The 27,595-nt window shown below is 43.1% G+C and overlaps 5 protein-coding genes across 8 annotated transcripts; 2 read left to right on the top strand and 3 right to left on the bottom strand.

Annotated features, from left to right (window-relative positions):
• Positions 1-3,162: 3,162 nt before the first annotated feature.
• On the bottom strand, positions 3,163-3,900 carry LOC108157178. The gene is made up of 2 exons (XM_017289101.2): positions 3,789-3,900; positions 3,163-3,713 (listed from the first exon to the last, which is right to left on the bottom strand). The coding sequence occupies exons 1-2, from the start codon at positions 3,840-3,842 to the stop codon at positions 3,270-3,272; spliced, it is 498 nt and encodes a 165-aa protein (XP_017144590.1). The 5' UTR covers positions 3,843-3,900; the 3' UTR covers positions 3,163-3,269.
• Positions 3,901-4,070: 170 nt separating this feature from the next.
• LOC108157180 lies at positions 4,071-4,801 on the bottom strand. Its single transcript, XM_017289103.2, has 2 exons — positions 4,508-4,801; positions 4,071-4,453 (listed from the first exon to the last, which is right to left on the bottom strand). Exons 1-2 carry the CDS (start codon positions 4,697-4,699, stop codon positions 4,355-4,357), a joined length of 291 nt encoding a protein of 96 aa, XP_017144592.1. The 5' UTR covers positions 4,700-4,801; the 3' UTR covers positions 4,071-4,354.
• Positions 4,802-5,821: 1,020 nt separating this feature from the next.
• LOC108156970 (endophilin-A) lies at positions 5,822-9,589 on the top strand. 3 transcript variants are annotated; one of them, XM_017288760.2, is made up of 3 exons: positions 5,822-5,974; positions 6,107-6,295; positions 6,436-9,589. In XM_017288760.2, the coding sequence occupies exon 3, from the start codon at positions 6,575-6,577 to the stop codon at positions 7,682-7,684; it is 1,110 nt and encodes a 369-aa protein (XP_017144249.1). In that variant the 5' UTR covers positions 5,822-5,974; positions 6,107-6,295; positions 6,436-6,574; the 3' UTR covers positions 7,685-9,589. The 3 variants fall into 3 exon arrangements, with proteins under 3 accessions (XP_017144249.1, XP_017144248.1, XP_017144247.1); XM_017288759.2 differs by having other exon boundaries at positions 5,822-6,295; positions 6,403-9,589; XM_017288758.2 differs by having other exon boundaries at positions 5,822-6,295.
• A 1,008-nt stretch (positions 9,590-10,597) lies between these two features.
• On the bottom strand, positions 10,598-12,625 carry LOC108157467 (N-sulphoglucosamine sulphohydrolase). The gene has a single exon (XM_017289544.2). It carries the CDS (start codon positions 12,524-12,526, stop codon positions 10,946-10,948), a length of 1,581 nt encoding a protein of 526 aa, XP_017145033.1. The 5' UTR covers positions 12,527-12,625; the 3' UTR covers positions 10,598-10,945.
• Positions 12,626-15,047: 2,422 nt separating this feature from the next.
• LOC108156615 lies at positions 15,048-27,542 on the top strand. 2 transcript variants are annotated; one of them, XM_033388841.1, is made up of 3 exons: positions 15,048-15,990; positions 25,713-26,443; positions 26,516-27,542. In XM_033388841.1, exons 1-3 carry the CDS (start codon positions 15,981-15,983, stop codon positions 27,080-27,082), a joined length of 1,308 nt encoding a protein of 435 aa, XP_033244732.1. In that variant the 5' UTR covers positions 15,048-15,980; the 3' UTR covers positions 27,083-27,542. The 2 variants fall into 2 exon arrangements, with proteins under 2 accessions (XP_033244732.1, XP_017143658.1); XM_017288169.2 differs by lacking the exon at positions 15,048-15,990 and adding an exon at positions 20,587-21,505.
• The last annotated feature ends 53 nt before the right edge of the window (positions 27,543-27,595 follow it).

Raw genomic sequence — 27,595 nt, forward strand, 5'->3', positions numbered from 1 at the left:
TGACGATCGCCCCAAAGCGGGCCACCGTAGAGTTGGGAAGCTCCACCCAACGCCCCAACGCCCTCCGCCAACGCGGTCCACCGTAGAGTTGGGAAGCTCCACCTAAAGCCCCAACGCCATCCACCACAGCGAGCCCTTCAGCAGTTCCCGAGCTTCAGCGCCGACAGAGAGCGGCCCCTCAGCCGTTTCCGAGCTTTAGCGCCGGCAGCAGCGAGCTCTTCGCCGCCCCAACGCGAGCCGTCGCGACCGAGAGTGAGCCATCCAGCCACCGGGCCAAGAGCCTTAAACAAAAAGTGCCAAGTGATCTTCCTTGCCAGGAATAACCAGACCCGTCCAAGGAAAAAGAGACCCTGACCCGAATTTTTTTTGTCACCGTGCTTCGCCCTAACCTAAAAGCCAGATCATGACATGTGAAGGTTAAATGTATTAAATAAACCCCAACGGAACGGGCAGAACTCGTATGATGCTCTTGTGGCCCATTGTGCGTTTATTCCCAAAGAACTTATGTGCGCTTGTTAGGCCGTTGACCCCTTTGTGCATATAAAACGAAACCAGCTGCTTGGAGCTTTTTCCGTGCGCCCACACCTTGGTCTATGGATCAAGACCTACCCCAACGAATCTAAATAAACGAATAAATATTGAATAAAGTATAAAATATAGAAGTTAAAGATGGAATAATTTGATTTATGAACTATATATGCTCAAAAAAAAAAAAGCCCTAAACAAAAAGAAAAAGAAGATCAAGATAATCTGGTGTTAGCCGTGGTCATGCGTGTGCATGTGTGTGTGCTCTCTCTCTAAAACTTACAGGTATTCCCCTCGCCGAAAGATCTTTTGGACGTGGCCGGAACATGAAAGTACGTAAGTGAACAAACTCCCAGTTAACGTTTATAAACTTTTAACATAAAGAGACAAAAGAAAAAACCATACATGAGCCCGGTCGCCCGTAGTCTTTGATTTTTCCCTAAATTATGTTGGAGCTTTTTTTTTTTTTTTTTTTTTTTTTTTTTTTTTTTGTTGTAAAGAGGCCTTAAGCCCACGCAAAGCTCAAGAGCTTTGGAAGCTGTAAGCTTTAGCGCAGATCAGCGGCAGCAGGTGCTTCACACCTATGCGACGGTGATTAGTTACCCTTACTTCTGCATTAATACAAAAATACCGAAAATGAAGAAATCTTAAATTACAAAAGTTCCTACTTAAATATTCATTATTATTGTTATTATTCGTTAAATTATTCCCAGTACCCTACCACCTGTTTTTGAGATCATATATTTTATTCCTATTATTTAAAATTATTATTCCTATAGTTTTAATTCTCTTATTGCCCTAGCTTATACTCACCCCATAACTATATATCATTTTCCTTCTACCCATGTATTTAGCTTTAGGCACTATCGATAAAAATAAATATTGTTAAAGATTTGGAAATGAATTGTTAGAAGATTTTTGTTTAGGAGCCATGCAGGGATCGATGAGGGAGAGTGAGGTATGACCCCCGGCGAGAAAAGGGATCATCCATAAGCCATATTTTCTTCGGAATTAGGATGATCAAGGTTGGGAGGGCCATGGCTGTTGCATCCAACACCAGCACAGCTACCCGTCGGTTCGGATATGCAACGCGGAAGCCCACTTCCCTGTCCCCTTAATTCCTTTGTCCCTTCTAATTCCCCCAGCCTCCTCATCCTCCTTCCCCAACCCCCTAACACTAGTCATACGGTCATACGCAGGGTATCGCACGCGAAAAAAATAATAATAAGATAAGGTATCGACGCGAGCACGTATAGGAAAGGACCAGTATAGGAACCCCCCCATACTACCGATCATACAGCCGGAGCCAGCGCGTGCACCAGTCCTGCCCGATACACCCCCGACCAGCTCGAGTGGCACCGCCACACACAACAATCGTTGTATGTGATATGCTACAAGGGATGGTAAAGGGCGGGGTCTCGCGGCTAACACTACACGAAACTTTGCAGAGTTCGGTGGCTGTTCGTGCTTCTGTTTCTGTTGCTGTAATGACAACAGCAAGAAAGACTCAAGTTTCAATCTAGAAATATTTCAATTAAGTGGCCCAAAACTTTGCACTCGCCCCAGATCCCCTACTAATGCGCCCTGCCATCGCTGTCAGTCCTGTGTTGTGTATGTGGCATCCACAGGCAGCGACGAGTGGCGAGCGGCGAGCGGCTAGCGGGGCTTGTTTGAAATTTACATTTAATTACATATTTGAATTTGAAATTAAATCCCTCCCACCTCTGTCTTTTGGCTGCTGTCCACTGCGGGTTTTGTCCATTCTCTTTCGGCTTATCGATCTTCCTGCATCCTGCCAGTTGGTCATTTGCGGCCAGTCTTTGGCTCGTTAAGCCAAGCCATTTAGGAGCCGGAGCCCTGGTGGGTCGACGAGGTCCTGGAATTCATATGCAAATGCCATAACAAATCGAATTGAATCGAGTACGGTTGGGCTGGGTAGTGAAAGGCGATTCGGTTGGGGATCTAGCAGGAACAACAATTGGGCAATGATAATTGAGGCAGCACTGCCTGCCGCATAAATCAGCTCTCGGCTCTGTGGTCTCTCTATGGGCCGATTCATAGCCAAATCATGCACTGGAAACAATTTGGCAGGCCAAAGTCTAGCGCAAATTGATAAATGCAGAAAAGGGCTGTCACTGTACCACGCCATTGGGGCAAAAAGTGGAAGACGAAGCATCAAAAGCCGCACAAAGGATGGAAAATAAAACGGAGGCAAAGGCGGAGGACGGCAACGGCAACGGCAACGGAATTCAAATATTTGACCAAAATGCGTCAAGTTCTTGCGCTGCCTGCTCAATGGCCCAAACCCAAAGACCCAAACTTGGCGACTCAAGTATGCGCCACAGCATTAACAGCCCCGAGGGCGCCAATCATGGGGAATGGGCCATGGGGCAAGGAGCAGAACCATCGGGGTCGAGGTCGTCGACAACTTATTGTGACGGGAGAAGGCAAGTCGATGCGAAGGCAAACGGGAAAGCAGCGTCAAGTTTTGTAATTCCTGAATGGAAATTTAATAAAGCGAAGAATGCCAAGTCCGACCGGCCACATCAAAGCATCTCCTGGTCTAGGTCAAGAGCGCCACTGCCCCTGCCACTGCCTCTTCCCATCCTCCCATAACCCAAGAACTAAGAGAAAGAATTCCAGCATTGAGCTTATTTGAATGTTATTGCAACTATGTTGGTCGATTGCCCTCGTCTATAGATTAAATAAGGTATTAAATACTGGAATAGAAGTGCAGTTGGCTCCTAGGCTGTGGCTGGTGCAGCAGGGCTGGCGGCGGCCGTTTGGCGAGCCTGCCACTCGTCATCGATCAGCTTGAGCTCGTTCTTAGCGCTGGTCAGCAGGGGCTTGACGCAACGGATCTGCAGCCAGGGCAGGGTGGCAGGGGTGCTGCAGCCGGCGATCGCCTCCTGGGAGTTGGCCACCACATCCTGGACACGTTCGGCCAGATCGGTGGGGAAGTTGGGCTGGCTGAGCAGACGCTCGGCCTCCCGCTGCAGCACCACAGACTGGAAGAACGATGAGATGGAGGCACCACCGAAGGGCGGGGTTGGAGCAACTGGAGCTCCAGCTCCTCCTGCACCTGCACCACCGAAAAGTCCGTTCAGAAAGGGATTGAAGGCGGCCGCATAGGGATTGGCTGCCGCGAAGGGATTGATGGCAATGCCGCCACCGGCAGATGGTGCCGCCTGTGTATGGAGGAAAGTATTGTTGTTAAATTATCCACCGGAATCGGAATTATCTCCCGTAAGTCCAATCCTCACCTGGCTGTTAGCGCAGGCAATGCTGGCCAAAAGTAGAACAATTGCGAATTTCATTTTCTTCTGAGTGGGGGCTCAGTCGTTTGGGTTTCGGAGAGACTAATGCTTCAGTGGACTCTGGAAGGGGCTTTTATACACAATTAAAAACAAGATGCGATAGTCTTATCTCTACCATATCTACGTGGCTACCGCGATTGAACTGATTTACATGTTCATTGTTTGTTTGGTTGAGCCCTCCATACGGGGGTTATCTTCAAAGATAAAAAGTGGGAAACAAGAATGTTGTAAAAGTGCCGCCTCATGCGATGACGTCATGGCTTTTATTAATATTAACTTAGATAAATATCTTTGATTTAATTGCATTTTTCAATTAGTTTCTGTTAAGGATTTGCGCGGGAAAATGTTACATTGATCAATGTTACAGGCTCTGTTACAAAGTTAACAGTTTTCCTTTAACAGTGTGCTGGAGATACCGCCAAGATTTGAATATAAAAGTTATGTGTTATTGGGATACATATTAGTGTTCCTGAAATCATTTCTGGCGGGGCTTCCTATTTGGGCAATCTTGGCTATCTTGGCTCCTTGGCGTTTTCCTTGGACTCGTTCTGCTCCTGGGCCTCCAACAAATGTTTAACCGTCTCAGCGATGAAATACGGCAAGTACTGATCCTGTGGGAAGATACATGAAAAGCTGGCCAAAAGTCTGTTCTCGAAGGGTATTACCTGCTCGAACCGTGACTTCTCGAGAGGAGTGAGGGTCTGCCAGGTCTCGAGGGCATTATTTACCAGCTCCTGAGGAGTCCAATCATAGTCAATGCAGGCGTGCCGGAACTCCCGCAGGAAATTGAATGGTGCCCAACGTGTAATGAACACGTCGCCGCAAGTGCAGTAATTGGATTCGTTTGTTTTTTCCATGATAAAAAAAAGGCGGATCAAACAAAATTATATCCTAAAATCTAAGATATAGAATTTTTTGTATTTGATGTTGATTTTAGGTGCCCTTAGAAACTGAGCAGCTTAGAATAAATGAAAAATTTAACATACAAAATTGATGGGGAAATCAAAGGATACTTGGTAATCTAATTTTATTTTTTGTTCGCGGTTTTAATAGCCTTTCATGGACGACGCTGCATCTCTCTACTAGTGGGAATTAGTACTAAAGGTTAGACTTTCATTTTCGTAGGACAGCCAACGATACACCAAATTGAGTCCAAAAGAAGCAGCAGAAAACCAAGCGAGCAGCCAAGGCCAAACCAATTTCCTAACAGAGCTATATTGTACGCACATATATGCGAATATGTAGTTTTTCGGCAGTTAATTCATTTTAAATAGTGAAATTGCTAACTTAAGGCAGAAACGTTGTTGTTGTAAGCACATTATTCAAAAATTCGTACACTTCCTACGGAAATGGTGACTGAAAAGCATTTAAAAATAACTCAAAGCTCTCTTTTAAAAAAAACCCCCACTTTGGCGCAACTTTCGAATCTGTTATTGGCAGTATTGTTCAACTATGAAACTACGTAACGTAACTACATAGATATGTAGTTGACATGTGTTGCAATGAATAAATCTTGATATTTTGGTATATTTTATCGATAAGATTGAAGATGATTGAATTCTTCACTCAAAAGTAAATAAACTTATTTCGTATGCTCGGCTCATATGTGTATGTATGAGTAAGTAAGAACAAAATACAAAACAAAACGTAAGAAGTTCAAGAATTTCTAATTTTTTTTATCGATTTCAGAATTTATGTCTCTTTTTACAAATATACCGTACATATACTGACGAATTCAAGTTCTATTATAATTTGTGAAAGACAGCAATTAACCCATTGTTGACCAGTGTTGAATACTCTCCACGAAAATAATGAATCTTTGACAATTTTAGCGTAGTTCAGGTGAAAGATATCGTGGTAATATGTTTGCAATTGTAAAGGGAAAGGATAGGATAGGATGGATCCACAAGAAGAATTTACAAACAGTAATATATTTCGCGGTTTTAAATAGAGGGGGCTTAAGTGGGCTAAGTTCGTTTTATTCATGTACACGGTTAAGATATTGATTTTGCTTTGGTGCGGAGAGGAAAACTCGAACCCCCCAGTCCCCAAAAAGACAGAGGGAGAAATAGTAGTAACGACAGTCCTTCAAAAATTACGCAGCCCAAGGTTCTGCAAAAAATCGAAGCTAGGTGAATCGCATTCAGAAGCGCAGAGCAGAGCAGAGCAGCTAGAACGTGCAGTGCAGGCTAAGCGAGTGAAAGTGCTGGAGAAAAATTAGAACTCGAATTAATATTCTCTTGCCTTTGACGTTTGTGACACAGCCTCCAACCACACACACCCCCACGTACTCACACACGCGCGCAGTCGAAGAAGCACCTCCACGGAAGCACCCCCACAGCAGTAGCACCAGCAAAGGCAGAGCCACAGCCACAGCAACCGCGACTGCGACTGCGGAGACCAGCAGCAACGCTACCCAGCCAAAGCATAAAGTGACGAAAAGTGCACGCCGCGTAAGTCTTCCAAACGTTAAAAATAGAAACGCGCAGCTAACATAGCAAACGCCTCAAATTATCAATTGATATCGACATTGAAATTGAGTCTCTCTCGGTAAAAGCAGGCAAGTCAACTAACTCAACCAACCCGTTCACAGCAACCGCGTCGTCGTTGAAGCACAGCACAGCAGAGCAGAGCGGCGCACAAAAGCTGCAGCAGAAGTAGCAGGCGGACAACCCAGGTCCGATCCACATTTCCATTAGCGACAAGAGGCGGGGAGAGAGAAAAGCATCAACATGGCTTTCGCTGGACTAAAGAAGCAGATCAACAAGGCGAACCAGTACATGACGGAGAAGATGGGTGGCGCCGAAGGCACCAAGCTGGACATGGACTTCATGGATATGGAGCGGAAGACGGACGTGACCGTGGAGCTGGTGGAGGAGCTGCAGCTCAAGACGAAGGAGTTCCTGCAGCCTAATCCGACGGCACGGGCGAAGATGGCCGCAGTCAAGGGCATCTCGAAGCTGTCGGGACAGGCCAAATCGAATACGTATCCACAGCCCGAGGGACTGCTGGCCGAATGTATGCTGACTTATGGTAAGAAGCTCGGCGAGGACAACAGCGTGTTTGCGCAGGCGCTCGTCGAGTTTGGCGAGTCGCTGAAACAGATGGCCGACGTCAAGTACTCGCTGGACGACAATATCAAGCAGAACTTTTTGGAGCCCCTGCATCATATGCAGATGAAAGACCTCAAGGAGGTTATGCACCATCGCAAGAAGCTGCAGGGCCGGCGCCTCGACTTCGACTGCAAGCGTCGCCGTCAGGCCAAAGATGATGAAATTCGTGGTGCCGAGGATAAGTTCGCCGAATCATTGCAATTGGCACAGGTAGGCATGTTCAATCTGTTGGAAAACGATACTGAACATGTCTCACAATTGGTGACTTTTGCTGAGGCACTATACGATTTTCACTCTCAGTGTGCCGATGTGCTACGTGGCCTGCAGGAGACGCTGCAGGAGAAACGATCCGAGGCTGAGAGCCGGCCACGCAATGAGTTTGTCCCCAAGACGCTGCTCGATCTGAACTTGGACGGCGGTGGCGGCGGCCTCATTGATGACGGCACGCCGTCCCACATTAGCTCGAGCGCCTCGCCGTTGCCCTCGCCGATGCGCTCGCCCGCAAAGTCGATGGCCGTAACACCATCGCGCCAGCAGCAGCCCTGCTGCCAAGCCCTCTACGACTTCGACCCAGAGAATCCCGGAGAGCTGGGCTTCAAGGAGAACGACATAATCACGCTGCTCAATCGCGTCGACGATAATTGGTATGAGGGTGCCGTCAATGGTCGCACCGGCTACTTCCCGCAATCCTATGTACAGGTGCAGGTCCCCCTGCCCAATGGCAACTAAAGCCGACTTCCTCCCTCAACCCTATCAAATTGGCTGAAGTCGTAGATCATGGTGGAGAACAATAACCTTAATGTTGGTTTCGCCATTAGAGGCGCAAAGTTTGGCAGCACACATACATATAGTTGATTAGATGCGGGTTACTACGGTTACGATACGATTATACGGATATGTTTACGGCTTAGCTAGCTAGCATTCAGCACATTCACGTGGCCATAAACGACATTTGCATGCAGGCAGACCATATAAACCATATACGATTATCATATAAAAGAAACAAAATTTCAAATTGCGAAAATCTTACCAGTTGGCAACACAATAATTACAAAAACTCAAATGAATTACAAGTTAAATTAATATTGTACGTATAACAAACTAAATTTACAAGTGTTACAAGCGAAAGGCGATTTCCTTACGTTTTCCATTTTATTCTTCGATGTCAGCAATGTTGTTCCAACTCAATTCGAGCTCCTAATGCTAGGATCCACAATAGATGCAGGCGTATCTGCGATGTTCTACTCCACAAACAGGTACTCCGTAGAACATTACGGACAGTAAGCACTCTTGTTAATGAATTAATTAGTTACCCATACTCATAGTGATTTCAGAGGCAGTCCCGATGATATTGTTTCCAGTTTGTCTCCCTCTTTCTTCCAACTCTTAACCAAGCCCATCGTTCGTTGTAATTTAAACTCTCTATCCATGCGCTCTCTATGCGGGGGAATCCCTTTACATTGTAAGCTAACGCTACCTATCCACATCATATACCCAAGCATATTTATTGGATACTACCCAAATACCTAACTATACCCATATTTGTGCGACAACAATACTCCCCCAACACTATTCTATTCAATTATATTCTATTCTAAATGGCCTACGGAATACCAATACCAATACCGTTCTCGATGTTCGTTGTAAAATTGTAAGAAAAATTCAAGATTCAAGGATAAATCAAAACAAGTTTGTATCCTAACTTTTGCTCCTTTTTATGTGTGTTGTTTTTTTGTTATTTATATACATAACTATTATATATATAAATGAAATCAATATTTATTAAGCGTATTATCTACATGTATATTTATTATTATGTATTTATTATAAATTATACTGAGCAGCAACGTAATACAATATAAAACAATTAACGAGATGATAAACTAAACTAGAAGCAAAGTAAATGTAACAGAATCCTCCTAAACAATACCAACCATGCATACATATACGGATTATAGATATATATATATATATATTATATAACTAGTTAAACGATTTCCTGAAGGATGTTGATGTTGATAATAACTCTGTAAACGTAAACGTACACGTAAGCGAAACCAGTCAAGTCAATCGAAGCATAGCAACACTTACAAAAAAACCTACTAACTAAACGCGTTTAATAACCGCAGATATAGATCAATATATGCATAGAATATATGTATTTAAATTGAATTGAAAGATGGAACCCAGAACAGAATGAATAAACAAACAAACCACAAACAAATTTAAAATTATTAAAATAGTCTCATGTTGGCATATGTATGAACAAGCTATGCGATCTATACACACACGAATGTACATACATATTTATTGTATATGTGAATGCAAAGATATATACAATAATATATTTACGTATAAAGCGAAATTGAATTAAAGAATCCATGCAACTTGTGTTGATAATAAATTAGTTAAAAGGCAACATAAATGATCTAACAAAAATTATATGGCGAGCGAACATGAAGCACTCGCCCCGCAAATAGGCAGGCAGTCAGGCCCGATAATTTCCAGGGAGGTGGGTCCGTCTGTGGTGCCCCCCTCCCAGTATCGGAACAAATATGTATTTTATTGATGGCAGAAGAGCAACAATAATAATTGTAATCGTGCATTTGTGTGGGCGGAAACTTAAATAATATACAATATAAAATATACACATATAATAATTACGCTAAACTGAAGAACCTAATTTATGCAAAACCAAATTAATAAATTTTAATTTTTAATGTGTCTTTCGTTCAAAGTCATAAATGAGAAAAACGCACAACCCAGTTTACTCTTTGGTATTTCCATGTTGACCTTAAACCGAAGGCGAGGCGCTTCCGCTTCTGTCCTGCCCCCATTCCACCCCAGCCCAGACCAGCCCCGACCCCCAGTGGCAGCCTTGGCTCAGCCATGAGGTCTGTGCATGTTGTGTAACACTGACTCGGATGCTGCACGGCAAATGGGAAGGGGCTCTGGCAGCGGCGCCACCAATAAACCAGAGAAGCATTGAAATTTTCGATTTTCCACACACAGACAGCGAGACACAAAGGCGAGCGAAGCACGACCCACTCCAACCCCCAAAGGCATCCATCCCCCAGCCTGCCTGCCCCACAATGGGCATGACATTGTAACGTGACGCATACCACCCCGAAAGTCATCCCTTCTTGACACCCCCAAAGTGGCTGAGGTCGTGCTGCCAGGAACATTTGTCAGTCTGTGCCGAGTGCTTGTAGGATGCTGCAACGCAACCTTTGAATCATTGGCCTGGGACGGCTTTCATTTCGAAACCATTTGTTATAGTAGCACATAGACTACATTTTTGTGGGGCAGTGTAGACACTTGGGAAATGAGCAACAGAAGGCAAGTCGTTCTTGTTGTCAGAACTTTGGATTGTTATACCCTTTTGAAGTGGGTATTATACTTTTCCAACGTATTTCCGGCCGCATAGATCAACACCAATACCTTCCGTAACTTACCCGAATGGTTAAGGGATATATTAGTTTTGTGTAGCTGTGTGTAACAGCCAGAAGTAAGAGTTTTCGACCCCATAAAGTATATATGTATACATATTCTGGATCAGCATCAATAGCCGAGTCGATACAACCATGGCTATCGGACCTTTTTTTTAAATTTAGGTCTTTGTTAAACTCAAACATTGCTATATAATCTGGCAATATTATTTTATTTCACACAATAAAATACAATAATATGTTAATATTGTAAGAGATATGTAAATACCATACAAATGATCGGCTTTGAAGATTCGGCTCGCACAACGAGCTTCAGTATTGATTCAATTGATACCCGGATGAGACAGTTATAGTTTCTATTGTTCTATATTTTTGTCGAGCAGTGTATCTCGAAGAGTGAGTAACACCATAAAGTTCAGTTCTCAATGTTATCAGCACTTTAAATTGCTCCTTTATTGACTGTGCGATAAGACTGTACATTTTGTAAAATACTTTAGCAAATGAACAAGCTACCAGCCGACTAAGGGGTTGGCTGTAGTGGCTAGACAACAACATACTCCTCATATTGAGTTAGGACCCTCCGCCTGGACCTCTGCAACGCCTCGTGTCCCAGGGTGAGGCAGACGGGATCCTCCTTGAAGACGCCCTGCTCCTGCAGCACAGCATGTGGGGCACAGCGCCAGGGATCCTTGGTGTCCACCTGCCACTGGTAGAGCTGCTGGCGCAGCTGCTTGAGGATGCCACTGTACTTGGGCTTGTCCACCAGGTTGTTCCGTTCCAAGGCATCTACTTTGATGTCGTAGAGCTCCCACTCGGGTCGCTGGTAATACTGCAGAAGGGAGCGATACCAGGGCAGGGGCTGTTTGTTAATTGTGGCGTTCAGGATCTGCTGGAATGTGGGCGAGGTGTAAAAGTCCTGGTCGATGGGGAAGTCCGCCCAGTAGTTGAGGTTGTGGATCAGCTTGTAGCGCCTGTTGCGCACCATTCTCATGGGGTAGGCCATGGTGACCTCGTGGTAGCTCTGGCTCCCGAAGACCGAATCGCTCTCTTTTGCTGGCGGCTCCTCCTTCAGGACAGGCAGTAGGGATTTTCCGCTGAACTTGGTTCCATTTGGTGCCGGCAGCTGGAGGGCGTCCAGCACACTGGGATATATGTCCAAAAGACTAGCCATGGCAGCCGTTGTCTCATGATGGCGATCATCCTTCTGTGGCGAACTGAGGATCAGCGGCGATCGTATGCCATGCTCGTAGAGATTGGTCCGTCCTCCGGGGAAAGGTGGTCCATTGTCAGAGGTGTAGATGATCAGCGTTTGGTCGGCAAGGCCCGAAGCCTCCAGCTCGCGGAGCAGCAGGCCCACGCCTTGATCCAATCTCGAGATGGTCATGTACTGGGCGGCAAGCTCCTTACGCACAACGTCCGTGTCCGGAAGCCAGGCGGGCACCTCCAGATTGCGCCAGTCGTAGTAGATGGGTTTCCAGTCGGGAATGCTGCCCATTCCCTCCTCCCCGCTACCCCAGCGCTCGCAAAACTCCCCAAACTGCGGAGTTATGTGGCCACAACGATGTGGATCGTGGAACCCGACCATCAGGAAGAAGGGCCTCTTCTCATCCTTGGCCTGTTTGAGGAAATCCCGCGCATATCCCTTGATCTTGGTGATGTTCCGTCCAATCTGGTTGATCGAGTGCTGCTCCTCCGTCTGCTCGAAGTCGAAGTGGAAGTTGGCGGCGGCTCCCACATGCTTCTTTCCAATGATTCCGCTGAGGATGCGACCGTTGCTCTGCTCCCGCAGCACGTTGGGCAGCGACCCAACCTCGGGCAGCACATTGAAGTTGTGCACTCCCTGATGGAGTCCGTACATGCCACTCGCGTGGCTGGCCTGTCCAGTCAGTAGCTGGGCACGGCTGGGACTGCAGCTGCTCACCGAGGTGAAGGCGTTGTTAAATAGCAGACCGCGTCGGGCCAGGGCATCCAGATTGGGCGTCTGGCAGAACTTGTTCAGGTAGGCCCCCATCTCGAAGCCAGCGTCATCAGCCAGCAAAAGCAGGACATTCTTCGGTTCTGCCGCCCGGGAATAGGTTCCACCTACCACTACGATCACCAGCACTGCGATGAACAGCCGCATGACAAATTTTCCAATTCCGAACTCGAATCTCAGCAAATTGAAGACCACTAGGCAATCCTATGGACGTCGTCACCGCACTGAGGCCAGGCCCAAATGATTCCAATACCTTTTATGCATTCTCAGCAAAATCTTTGCCTGTTTGTATGTTCTCACATTTCTCCGGCTCGCTCACTTCCAGTTCCAATCGCATTCAATTCCAGTTTTAATCTTTCGCCCTCTCACAGCACGGGCTCAGCGGGAGCAAGGCACGGCTTACTAATACAGTTGGCTATGTGTGTACATTCACTTTGTTCGACTTTCTTTCAGAGCGGTTTGACTACAGTGCACACCCTTTACAAACTACTGCCTGTGAAACTTTTCAAAAGGTGAACATAATAATTTCTTAAACTTACCTAAACTTAATAATTTCTACATACTTTTAGAATATATTTTGATAGATACAAACCAGGGACCGTTAATAATAATTAATTTGTATTTTTAAGCCAAAAATCATCAAAAATATATATATATATTCACCAAAATGTGCAAAATTTACGTTTTACTGATATTTTTTGGTGTTAATAATTATTTTAGTATATATTATTAATAAGAACTATTTTTAACCAAAGAATATAAAACTGAAAAATAATGATAATTAAATTTATTTTTAATTTTTAATCAAAAAATAGATTGCCACATATTTGGAAGGCTTATTTATTTTGTTAAACTAAAAACTTGTTTAGTGTGTTCGCCTCTTCTCAGCTCCAAATGATCCTTAACATTATTAAACAAGTATTAAAAATTGTTATAACCAATTTTGAATGAAAGGGCTATTTTTCAGAAGAAACTAACTTAAAATAACAGAAGTTATTTCTTGGGTTTTTTTTTTTTATCAAAACAGATTACCTTTATTTATTTATTTGTTTAATTAACAAACATCTGCCAAAAAGTATTTAAATATTTAAATTAAGGAGAAATTTAGGAGCGGAAAAAATTAAAAAAGTTGTAGAAATGGGACGAAATACTAATGTACATACATATGTGCAATAAATAATAGATTATATACTAAAAATATAATTATTATTTTAATATTATTAAAAAATATATAAAAAATAGGATTGAAAATAGATATACGATTATTTAGGTACAAACAAACATAGTCGATGAAAAATTTTCCTGATTGGCATTTAAAAAAGGTTTCATTCCATACATATGTACATATGTATGTTTGTATATACGTTATAAGAATTATTAGTCCATTGGGGAATCACCACGTATTAGAATCCAATTTGATCATGCCACACAAACCAGATACAAAACATCCAATTGGAAACACGTCAGTTGTCAGCTCTTCCAACCCAAGTGCTCCACATATTATATTATATTATATGATATTATATTATATCACCAGGCGGAATAAATGCGCAAAATTTCCTCAGCGTCGACAGCGTTTGCAGTTCTTGTGTGTTACATAAGAAGCCACCCTTCAAAATGAAATGAATCATTTGCCACCAGCTTAATTTTAGACAGGTTACGTTCTTAGCCAACAACCCCCTTTGGCCAACCATTCGAGTGGTGCGGGGAAGCCGTAACCTTTTTCCAGAACTTTCGATGCAAAATGTTTGTCAACATTTTGAATTTTCCGCAGCACGTGCTCTGCAGCCTGGCAACATGTTGTTGGCCCATTCAGTTTGGCAGCAAGCCAAACAGTCCAAAACAGCAATCAAATCAGCTGTGGTTCCAACCATCTGTTGAAATGCGTGGCAAGTGTTGCATCAGCCAATCTGACCTACCAGAGAGAGCTGCACAGAGTTCGTGTTGCTCTGAGAGAGAAAGAGCTACGCATGCTGCATGCTGTTGTTGCTGCCTCGGCAGACCGCCAAACAGGTTCTCCTACACCCAACAAAACAGACATAGCAGGCACACATAAAGCGCTTCTCATCTATAGCATGCGTTTCAACTAAGAAATCAATATTTCAGTTTAACAACCTTTTGCGAAAACATGAAGAATTACAGTCATATACGGAACAGAAATTATCTATGCTGTCTCTCTTATCTCCTAGCCATCTCTTATCCGCACCATTTGGGCGGTACTTGATAAGCAGCAGTACATACGACCAGAGCCTTATCTAAGCCATTTTTGTATGGGCAGGAGCCGGAGCATGATTTAGGCTATGAATAGATTTCGATTTTCGCACTAGACTGAATATATTGCATGATATGTTGTAATTGAAAAGCAAGCAAATAATTATTTAAAATTAAATCTACTGAATTTAATCCATCCATATCTACTTTTCAAAGCGAGAGGCCCTAATAGCCATCTATCCCCTATAGCTTGTGGCATCACAGCGAGAGCTCAGCATAGATGATTTTGGGGGCACGACCACAGCTGAGAGAGCCACATCTAGAGGCTTATATGTACCACAACAATATAGCAGAGAGAGAGAGAGCGGGGAAGTACGTCAGCAAAAATACTTTTATCAACCCCGGACAGCAATCGTCCAGCGCCGACGGAGAGTCGGGTTAGTAACAAAACTTCGGCCGTCGTGAACAGAACTATCTCTTGAGAGAGTCAGCTAAAAAAAAAAAAAACACAGCCTTTTGTGCGCAAATCAGTGTGAAATTTGTGAAATTGTCGATTCAATTCCGATACAAGCTTATCAAATTGCGATTCTTAATGGCATCAAGCGCTGAACATCGTTATAGAGATTTCTTGTTCATATCACAGTAATTTCCTTTGTGTGAATATATTCAACAAACACTCAACCTAAGTGCAAAGTCCAGTTCAGAAAGCAAAAACAATTTATATATACTTTACATACTTATGGTATCTCAGATAAGAGTTGTATCTAGATGCTAATTAGGTAACCGTGTGCGAAAAAAAATTAATTTCAAAAAAACCCCTTATCTGAATCGGTTAAACTATAGCTAGACATCTGCCTATAGTCCTTATCTATATATTGGCTTAGTGCCCCAATACTATGTTCGCTGTGTCTACCGTTGCTGCCTCATCAACAACAACAACAACAGAAGCGATAGTGAGCAACCAGAAGAAGTCTAACCCCAAGCTGAGCTTCAACGTCATGCAACACTCGCCTGTCGTTGTCCTCATGTGTGTGCAACATTCGCAGCAGCAAGTTCCCATGCTAAACAATTTCATGTGTATGCGTATGCGTGGCTGGCATAATAACCAAAACATTAATCACTGCAACAAGCACGTAAATACCACCACGTGTGGCACCGGTACCTGTACTAAGAACACTCTTAAGAAGTTGCTACGAAAGAAGCGGAACGCCACAATTCGGGGCAACATTCGCTGTGGCTGTTTTATTCGCTTTTGAGGCACCAATCATCAGCAGCAAGAAAATCCCACTCCAGCACAGCCCAGTCCAGCCCACCATACATACACTGATCCTGAAACCACAAGGAACCACCTTTTGTGTCGTCATCGGAACTTGCTTGCCCCGGCAGCAACATGATGGACGGTAAGTTTGCCACATTTACTAATCCCACAACATTCTCTAGACACATTGTTGCCGGCAAATGTCAATGACATCGGCCCTAAAAACTACATTGACGAGCCCTCCCACTTAGGCCTATTGTAAACTTACATGAGATACGGGAAACACACACAACAAAAGTACTCGATAGTGGGAGGTACAAAAGTTGTATAGCTCATTTAGGGCTATTATAATATTACAGTAGTAGGGCAAAGGTGTATTCCAATCTCCACAGTAGCTAGACTATACAAATAGTGTTACTATTTTGATCATGCTCAATCCCAACGAGCTTTGTAAGGGTATTCACCACTCAATTTGAGCCTCAAATGGTGCTTGCACCCTACAATCGGGGCATATTGTATGTAGACTCCGCCCATAACTTTTGCAAATATGAAAATCTAACCAATTTAAAGCCCGTTCAAAAGCAAGACTATTTAGGAGATACCTCAGATTTGATAATTTCAAATACATTCAGTATTAGTCATAGGTACACGTATATGTATACTCGAACCAGAGTATCAGATAAACCGAATTGATTAGAAATACATGATAGATAAGATATGGAAATCGAACAAGGAAGCAATCGTCTTCGTACTCTACAATCTAGTAAGCCACACAAAACCCTTTTGCTAGAAATTAGCCAAATCATCGTGAGACGGCCTTACCAAGGGGTCTCTTCTTTTGGCAGTTCGCCAACAAAGTGTGGCCATTGTTGTTGCTTGTTTTCGATTCCAAGAGAGATCTCGTGACAGTCGGTGCCAGTGCCAGATTAGCACTCGAAATTCACCTTGTCTGTGTTGTTGGAGGAGACTTTTTAGGTAAAAATTTCCACGAATTCTGCACACTTATTCGGGCAGACCTATAATTAAGCTGTTTGTACATGTGTATTGTAAATACGTGGCCCAAACCTAAACCCCACGCGATTAGTGCTCGCAGTCGCATTACAAATATCACATGATGACACTCTTTTTGCCAACGAACGGCCGGGAGCTTCATCGCTTTGGTGATTTCTGTTTTTCAGCGTGACTCATGAATTTCTTTAATTATCGGCGAAAGCTCTACGTACATATGGACATATGTATGTATGATTGTTGTCGCCAGATGAAAGCTGCTCAATTCTGAGAATTCAGCCAGCTTTTATCTGCGCACACAATCAACCGACTGCCTACAAACACTATTGCATGAAAGCTTTATGTTTGATTGTATGGGAATGTAGCTTTATAAAAGCGAGACGGACTATATAAAGAAATTTCCCATATTTGAATCGCAACGTTTTTTGCATTGTCAGTGACCTCAAAGATCGAAACCTTGCAAGGTGTTTTAACATGGGAATTGGTACAAAAATGGGAGATACGTGGAATATGTATGTGTAGATTTTATATACATACACTACATCGAGATACCTGCTATTCATAGAAATATTATTGCTTATTCTTCTTATCCAAATAAATTAAGGGGTATAATAGTAAATATTTTAAACTTTTATCGAGTAGAATGCACAATGGAATGATTTTTCTTTGTTCCATTCCGATGCTCAAGCTTAGAAAATATAGCAATCTTTTCTTTCTATTCAATGCATTCATTATACCATTATGTACATATGTATGTACCTTTGCGCTAGGTCAGTTGACCGGCATTTCAGATTCATGCATATATAGAAATCGAATTGACAAATGATTCATACATATGTATGTATACTATGCACAGCTTCGTCTCGCTAGTAAAAAAAAGTAAATTTAAATGAATTATTTACAAAAACATTTATACACACATCTTTATGGATAGTGTACATAGGAATGTACTCTTAGTTATTGTATTGTTGCCTTGCCGGCCGGCCTGAGATGCTATTGTATCTGTAAGACCACAAGCAAAGGGGACGAAGGCAAATTCATTCGACAGCTGGCACTAGGGGAAATCTTAGCGTTCTCTCGCTCGCACACTTGTATCTTTTGTGTGCGCCTGTTCGTGTGCGTTCGTGTAAAAGCTGGCGCACACACACATGCACACTAAAAGTATCTGTGCATGGCAAACTGGTTTGCGCTGAGCTTTTTGAATTTCACAACAAATCTAAATTCAGACAACTGGTGGAGGCCCAACAGAGTCTCCGTTTTCTCCGACTTGTACCGAACGAGCAACGTACGGTCGATTCAATCCGCAGTGAATTGCTAAAGCAGTCAGTTGACTCACACATTACCAGTCCCGTCGTTCAACTCAAATAAAGTGAATAGAAAAGTTCTTCTACAAGTTCAGTGGAATTCATACAAGTCAAACAGACAGTTCAGTTCCTGCAGAAAGGAACAACAGTGTGAACAAATATCATTCGTTGTTGTTCTACGTGGAGCAACAACCAGACAATCGTCGGAACAGTTTTTCCATAAAATCGTAGAAACGGCCACAGGCGACCAAATATCCAAGTGGTGGTGCCAGGAACCACCCAATAAATTGCGCAGCAAAAATCCCAAGTGAATTTTTCGGTCGGGTTTTCGACAACCGGACAACCGCGCTTGAAGACACAGTTTTACTAAGTAAATGTAAGTAATTCAGATGAAAATATGCATATATATATAGTGTGTATAAGTGTGTGCAAGATCTATAGTATATATTGAGTGAAAAGACCGCCATATTGAATTGCTTAAGTGAGCGAGTGACGTCAGAGGGAATTAGACATGCAAGCAAGCAACAATTTTGATCAAATTTACACGGGGGTTTGGGGGATTTTTCTTTTGATATGCGAGGCAATAGTAATTATAAAGCAATACGTGTGCCGTGCCGAGCCGTGCCGGTATTGGTGTTCCATTAGACAAAGCTCGCGTGTGCTTTTGGGGGGAAATTTTCCATTGCTTGATAATTGCTTTTTGGTGTTGTTTTATGCACCGGCCACACACGACAATTTCTGATATTCGAGTGAGATAATGTGTTCTCTATTCTGTAGCACAATTATCTAAGTGACAATTGTGGAAGGGAGGGAAGGGTGCCCGAATTGAGGGACGTTGCCAACTGCTGATTAGCTTAGCCCACGCCCCCTCTGGCTATAGAGACCTGTTGGCCATGCCCATGGTCGGCCATGACCATGCCCATGCCCATGCCTCTGGTGAAATTCATTTTGCGTTTTGCGTGGCAAAAGCTTTTTGGGGGGGCCGTGGGCTTATCAGACGTTTGAAAGGCGCCCAGCCCAGCCCTATCGAACAAGGAACTATAATGTTTGGCGAAAACAACTCTACTACTATCAGTAATTACAATTGAAGAGGACTAAAAATCAAATCTAGAGCTATTCTCGAATCTTATCACTGCGATCTTCATGTTGTGGGCCCTATAAGTAATGCGCCTTCTCTTCTTTATTCTTTAATTTACAGCCTAAGGGGAACTTGTGTCGACGACTCTTTTTAGAGCTTGTTTAGAGGGATCCTAACAATTTCATTGTTTCTTTCTAACGGTCAATTAAAAGTGAGTATTCAAAGTCCTGATCATATCATAACCATAAGACTCTGTCTCTCATGATTGCGCTTGGTTGAGATCGTCCTTGCACCTTTAGTTTGTAAGAATGTTTTATGAAAAAAGAAAAAAGACAAAAAGAAAAGAAAAGAAAAGAAAAAAGGATTAAATCCATTGAAAAAAGGAGTAATTCCATTGAAAAAAGGAGCAATTCCATTGAAAAAAGGATTAATTCCATTTAAAAAAGGAGCAATTCCATTCAAAAAAAGGAGCAATTCCATACAAAAAAGGATACAATCCAAAACAAAAAATAAATAAATAAAGGAAAAAAAGGAATTAATTCTAACAAACATACAGAAAAAATATGGGAATAGTGTGGAAAAGAAAAAAACACGCCAAAAGAGAAAAAAGGAAATGCAACTAACAAAACAAGGCCTGCAAAAGAACACCAAGCACACACCCAACCAAGCAGACACCCCACCACCCACCATCTAAAACCAACGCATCACACATACAAGCTCTTCGAAGTCGCCAAAAAAAAAAAAGACCCAACGCCTGACAAATCAATGATCAGGGATATCCCGCATCCGATATCTCTGAGACATTGACCGACCGTGAGTGCCCATGGTCCCCACAGGATCCATGGGCGGAAGGCGGAAGGCGGCAGGCGGCAGGCGGCCGGCGGCAGGCATTGTACATTGCTAACCCACCCACCCAAAACCACAAGATTTTGAGGCGCGAGCCCTACAAAGGATCGTGCTTCCCCAACGTCGTCGATCTGTGTAATAACAAAATCTTTTTCTTTTGTCTATTTTCTTTCACATAAAAACAAAAACAAAAATACCAAAAACTCTTAACTGCGCTTGCTCCACTCATCAACAAATCCTGTCTGAATCGATCAAAAACAAATTGTATAAATTGTGCAAATTTATATATATTTTTGAAATCCTGCCGAACCGAAACGAACCGTGCACCAAAAACCATATGAAATGAAACGAAATATGCTGAAATTTTATACAAAAACAGCCCCGTTCAAAATGGCATTCTCCGTCGAATCCCAAACCAGCCAAGCCAGGCCCAAGAGCGAAACCAACAACACAACCATCCACGAGCAGACCAAGACCTTCTTCAACAGCAGCACCAGCAGCCAAAGCTCCCAGAACCACCAGTCCGATTGTATTGTCACCGAGACCAACTCTAACAGCAACGAGAGAGAATCCCGAAAATCTCAGAGATATAATATTGATGATCCAGGAGCCAGCACGAGTACAGGCAACAACATACGAGGCGAGGGCACCACCCAGCAACAACCAGGCACCGGAACAGGCAAACGAGCACGCCCACGCACGGTCCCAGGATCCGCAGATCGTAACAGTAACGATACCCTCTGGCGAGAGAAACTCATCGCCCAACTGCTGCTGCTCTCACAGGAGAACAACGCAAACAGTGCCTATGAAGGCTTCGGTTACGTGCACGTCGATGAGCAGCACAACCATACCGATCGTGATAAATACGAAACCAAACCCAAGAATCATACTGATCAGGGTGCCAACGCAGGCGCAGACGCACGCGACAAGCAACAGCAACAGCAACAGCAACAGCAGCAAGAACAGCTGCAACAACAGCAGCAGGAGCAGCGGGACAGAGTGCAGCGCGCCTCGAACTCGCATTATCAGAATACCCTTTTTACCAGGGTCGGTACCAACGCGTCCGCCAGTGAAACGGGCTTTGCCTACGGTGCTCCCTCTAGTAAACTTGAAGAATTCGGCGACGGAAGCCCCTATCGCAACGTATCCAGCGACTGGGACTGCAACATACCAATTAGAACACAGCTCGGCACAGGCGCCAAGAACGCTGCACCACGAGCAGGCGACAGTAGTCGGTACACGGACTATGGAGATGGTGAAGCAAACGGTCCCGGTTTCGAGCTCGCCCCAGTCACAGACCCTGGCGTCAATGGCTGGTATCCAGCTGACAGGTGCAGACTTGCAGCCGTCCCGCCAGGATATGAGTGGAGCAATGCCTACTGCTACAGTTGAAGAGATAGATGTTCCGGTGTTCATTGATGGTGAGTACTGTGTTTTGTGTGTGTTAAATATGTACCAAGAACTCTCTCATTACTGTTGCGATACGTTGCCAAAAAATCGAAATCGAAAAACTTAACAACAATCAGTTAGAGAAAGAGTCAGATAGCAGGCACGAGCTTTGCCCAGCTCCCCCGCCCAGCCGGGTGGGGGGACAGGTGCTTCTCTGCCAAGGACATCGAGGTACTTTCACCACTTAGATGGCGATGAAGAAGATCACAGTGCAATGACCCATTGAAGAAACGAGCTGATGGCCATGGCCTAGCTCCAGATGGAATACGGCATCGGAGACAGGGCGGGCCAGGTCCCGGCTCGCCTAGTCCGAAGCCTGATCTGTCGGTAAATGGAATTCAATATTCCATATTTTGTATACATATATCTTATAGATATTCAACCCCCTCCATTTATCGAAGTTTTACAGCATGTCTTTTGTTCGATTTTATCTTTCTGCCAGAAAACTATAACACCCAAAAGATTTCTTTCTTTTTATCCAACTAAAGTGCCATACTTTTTTATATTTTTACTTAACATACTCACAAACTATGAGTCACACTCAAAAACAACAATTCTTCTCTAGATTTTTAAGGAAAGCATGAAAGATTTTCGAACATACATATTGCCATGTCCGTCTCTGACTTTTAAAGTTTACAGAGATCTGTCTGTCCGTTTTTTTGGCAAACCTTTCAATGAGTTTTGTGGTTATTCTAGTAAAACACTGTATTGGCGTTCATTTTTTCTGGCAGAATCGCATCACTTTTTAATATAACAACAATACGAAACCTTCTGGAGAAAAACCTACCATATTCCATATGTATATTTTCGATAATATAGTGTAGAACATTTTCCTACTTTTTCTTACATTTTTAAAAGTATTATTCGATATAGCATAGCAAAGAATGATTCGATTCCCAAAGATTATGTTTACTAAACGGAAATGTTGTCCCTTTTTTCTCTTCATTTTTCTTACACGTTACTCTTATCTGCTATTTGACGACATTGGTTGTCTGGGGTGAATCATTTGATTGTTCCATCTATCGAAACGACGAAGTTTTAAATGACTACATTATATATGTATGTACGCATAATGTATCTATACGTTTATGTACGAGTAATTTTGCTTATTCTAATGGGGAACAAGGGGGGGAAAAATGCAAAAATATCTTCCCAAATCTGTATCTGTACACTAATCTGTATGTAAATCTAAATACATAGTTTATTATATTTGGAAGTGAAAATTAGGTTTCAGAATGGCGATGTAATTCAATTTTAAGCACATATACATACATATGTAAAAATCAATGCAGGCGTTACATTACGTAGCACACGTAGCCTATAGATTCATATAGTACAGCTTGTTGTCCGGTATATGTGTCCGATGTCACCACCTCGATGAGCTGTTTTATTTCCATTGGGTGTCCCCCGGTCTTTTACATATGTATGTAGATATTGCATTCGACATTTTTATTGCTGTCGGTAACACCTGATCTTTCTTTGTTCCGGTGATAGCTTCCTTATATAAGAGATATGTACGTAAGTTTGACCATACATGGTCATGCTCCGCTCTTCTAACTTATCGGGCGGTTTTATAGATTAGAGGTTAAGGTATTTTCGGCTGATTATCTATTTTTGCCACCGGCTTTTGTGATGTCACAAGCGAAGAAAATCAAGTGCATTGTAGACAGCTGATTCATGACCCAAATTTTTGCGAGCACGTTTTTCTAGCCGGCAAATGCCAATATATAGTATAAATACTTATCAGGTTAGTACTCATGCAAGTACATAAACATTTGAGTTCCTTATATGCATGTTAAGCATACATACATTTTGATTTAAACAATCCGATTTTCGGGGCTCGTTTTAAATTACCCCGCGACCCTTTTCAGGGTCACTTGTTTGTTGTGAAATTCAAAAAGAATGATCTGCAGAAACACTGAGAGAGAAGGAGAACGCGACTACCACCAGATAGTCTTGCGAGAGAGCGCATAAACACATGCGTGGAGAGCGAGATCCAGTAGTGGGAGTAGTGTTAGTGTGCTCCAGTCTCATTCACCCTCTTATTGTCAATACATGCATCCCTCTCTCTGAGCGACAGAGATAGCTCTACTTACATACATATGTATACACATACATGAGATGACCGGCAACAGGTTAGTGTATCACACACATACACAAATTGAATATTTGTCTGCCAAAATGCATTGCGTATACGAGCCGTTGCCGGTTAATGCTAATTAAATGATATTAATCAACTACATTTCTTTGATTTAGTGAGATTTCTTACACAATTTGATCTTTGAAAATGTGAAAAATTGAAAAGTGTTAGGTCGTTTGTCCCATTGTTTTAAGACACTCCCTTTTAAGTATTGCCCTTATATGGTACAGAACAATTAGCAATCCTGGGTGGCTCTGGTGAAATTCAAGTGGCAAATGTATTAGTGCATTCCAAAACTGTTAACTTCTTTTTGGACAGCCTATGACTGTCAAGTATCTATGTATGTAATTGGCAGAAGAATAAATCCGAGCAAACGCGAACCACACACTTCGGCAGAGAGGCGGTCGCCGGTGAACCTCTCTCTCTCTGTCTTTTTCCGCAACCGTAATACAAGCATGTGTTCGGTCAGAGTGGGATGACAATAGAAATCGTACTTGTTGCGCGACGTCGCGACGTCAGCTGTTGGTGTAGGACCGATGGCTAGTATTGGTTAGCGCTCTCTTGCTCTCTCTCTCTCTGACCGGCGACACACAGATACATACATATGTACCTTTGCACGGGTTTGTTTTGAGGCTCGCATTGATATTGCCACAAGTGGAGACCAGGCTCCATTCGTAAAAAGTCGTTGCAACCGTTAAGTTCGTAAGCGGATAATACAGCACTCAGCGCGAGATCCACCGGCAATTCGAAATATACTTAGGTGAATATCTATTGGAATTTAATATTGCGACCCATTCGAAATATTTCCCTTGAGATATTTCTTTTCCCTTTTATTTTATGATCTTGGGCAGAACGAAGTCACAGAAGTCAGTCTCAGAAGTTATTAACCGTTTATTCTGTTTCATTTTTTGCTCTACAATTTCTAGATGTTTTTTGCAAATATTTTGTTTTTGTAATAATAGTACTCGTAACAATAACTTGGTTTTTCTGCGTTTACGAATTAAGAAAATGTAATTCCCAGTAAAAATCTCCACTTCAGTGTAGGGCATTTGGTGCACCTTCAACCCCCAGTCGTCCGATCGCACGGATCGAGACATGTTCGATCGTGTTCAATTTCTGTGTGGTTGTTGTGCCTCCTAGTGGTACTCTGCGTCATGAGTACCTTTTCAATGTGTGAGTGCGCTCTCGCTCTCCGTCTGAAAAATGGCTCAGGCGGTATTCTCTCTCTCTACATTTCCCTTCTTTGTACTTGTGAATTGCAATTTTTGTTATTTGCGGGGGGGGACAAAGAAATAATTTTTTTTTTTTTGTCAGATATGGAGGAAAGAAAACTAAAAACATTTGCAAATAGGACTATTAGTTTTTAATTTAAACATTTCAAGCCGAACAATTTCGATCTTGAAATTTTTAAAAGATTATTCCTTATATTTTCCTTTTCGATTGAAATCGAACAATTTTATAAATGTTTATCCCGATTTGTTCCTGTTTCCAAACTTCATTTATTCGTTGCTTTTAATTTCACAACAAAGTGCAAGAGAGACAAATATTGTGCGACAAGTTTCGCTACTCTTTACTTCTAAAGTTCCCAAAACAAACTACATCGTTAAGTCTGCTGGCGCCACTTTGATGTATTTGGAAGTAATTAAGTGAGCGTGTAGAATGTATGTAGAGAACACAGAGGAGTTTAACAAATTTTAAACAATAAATGCTACATTTTAACGATATTGCGTAGTAGTATATTCAATCACACTCAGCGCCACTGAGCCATGTCAGTACCAGCCATGTAGATGTCATGTACTTTCACTTGTACATCTACAGTCGAACTGAATTTTAAAAATTTGTTTTATTATTTATTAATTTAAAATTGAATTTCGAGCTAGAGTAAAAAATATTTTTGGATCTTCTTCAGTTCATCTGATCCGTTAAATTCCATAATAGGTTCTTAAAAGAAGCTTACACACACTAGCACACATAATGGAATTTCATTGAACTGAAGTTTTTGTCAAATTATTCTAATAATATTTTGTTTTTTATCGTAGAATACCTGCAAGACATAGAAGCAACGTCATCGTGTAGCAGCGAAAGCGGAAAGGAGATTTTTACTGAAACGGATATTCTTGACTTTGACTTTGATATAAACTTGATTGCCGAGGATCACATTGAGCTTGAGCCCAAGAAAATGGATCGGTGCAATCTGGTTATGGATGACATCAACAACGACAACCTCGACGACTTTAAACTTCAAATGGATGATTACGATTTCCAGCAACTGACTGGAGAGGAGGAGACCCTGGACATGGCCCCCATGTGCGGCATCAACTTCAATCAACCCAATAATTTCATAGACCTTAACGACATACTAACCGGATCCCAGGACCCCATGCTCTCAACACTCTCACAGACCTCCACCAACACCAAATGCTTCAGCGAAGAACCGCTGCTGGCCGACGAGAACAGCTACGGCGGCAGCATGTACGTCTGTAGTCAGGAATCGTTGGGCTTCGGCCAGGTGGACGATGTCAAGCCAGTTACCGATCCGGAAGTTGGCGGCAGCAGCGTCTCCGTGGCCATCCGACACACCCTGTCCAACCCTCTGGTTGGACTAAAGCGCACGGCCTCGGCGGCAGTGCTCGCCCCTGCGGGCGAGACACAGGCGCAGAAGCGGAGCAAGCTGATGGTCAAGATCAACAGCCAGTCGCCGCCTGCATTCAGCCAATCAGAAGACATAAGCACACCCGACATCATTGAGCACGTCTTGAATTTTGAGAGGGTAAGTGTTTGCAAAGTCCACGTTCCCATTCTGAGAATGATTCCTAACCGGCCCGCTCTCTACCACAAACAGCCCGAGGCCGCCAACACCACCATCATCACATCACATGCCGGAATCATCGAGGATCTGCGGAGCGCCGAGGAGGAAACCACCACCGATTTCTCAGCTCCGAACACACCGCACAGCTACTACTCGGCGTGCTCCTCCAGCGTAGCCCCAACCTGCCAGTCAGGGTTCGGCGGCTTCCTCACTGCTCCAGCCTCCCCCGCCTACTCAGTCGCCAGTACCTCCCAGTTCAGTGCCACCACCTCGACGAACGGAAACGCCAACAAGCGAAAGCGCGGCCGTCCCGCCAAAGAGCACGCGGACGGACCAGACCCGGAGGTGATGTCCCGCATGGACGACGAGAAGCGAAAGGCATACATAGACCGCATCAAGAACAACGAGGCCAGCCGCGTATCGCGCCGGAAGACGAAGAGTCGCGATGAGCTCGAGAAGCAGTTGGAGGAGGAGCTGGTGGCCGAGAACGAAAGCCTGTTGACCCAGTCACAGCGGGTGGACCACAAGGAGACCCTGTTCAAGAACTACCTGATGGTCCGCCAGCGGAACAACAGCACCTTTGTCAAAAAGGAGCACTAGCAGCCAGGCCAGCCTTAGATTCTCGTAGCCATAAATACATAGAACTGTCGTTACCTACTGATATCGCATATTGCGGTGAATCGCCTTAAGTCGAGAGAGATCCCCTGTCATCCATTGTCTAGTTAAGTTGTTGTTGTAGTTGAGAAGAGAAAGTCCAATATCCATTACATATCCCCGCCCAAAGCTGGGGAGAACATCATGTGTCATGACATTGAACTGATGTAAAACCTAAACCATAATTACCAACATATTATGAATAGAGGCGCCACAGAGCGCGAGGTGTGATTATTTTTAAAACGTACTTTTTATTATGTTTGCAAGAACTTTAAAATTTTACCACCATGTTTTTTGTATCCACGTATAATGTTTTGATCCTAAGTGTAATCTCAAAAACACAAAATCACAAAAAAAAAAAACCTCTTTATGGGTAGAGATTACAAAATGTATTGTTTTAACCTCATTGATGAAGAAAAAATGTTAAAAACACACAACAAAAAAATATATATGTCATAT

Source organism: Drosophila miranda, chromosome 2, assembly GCF_003369915.1.
Source record: "Drosophila miranda strain MSH22 chromosome 2, D.miranda_PacBio2.1, whole genome shotgun sequence".
Taxonomy (NCBI): Eukaryota; Metazoa; Arthropoda; class Insecta; order Diptera; family Drosophilidae; genus Drosophila; species Drosophila miranda.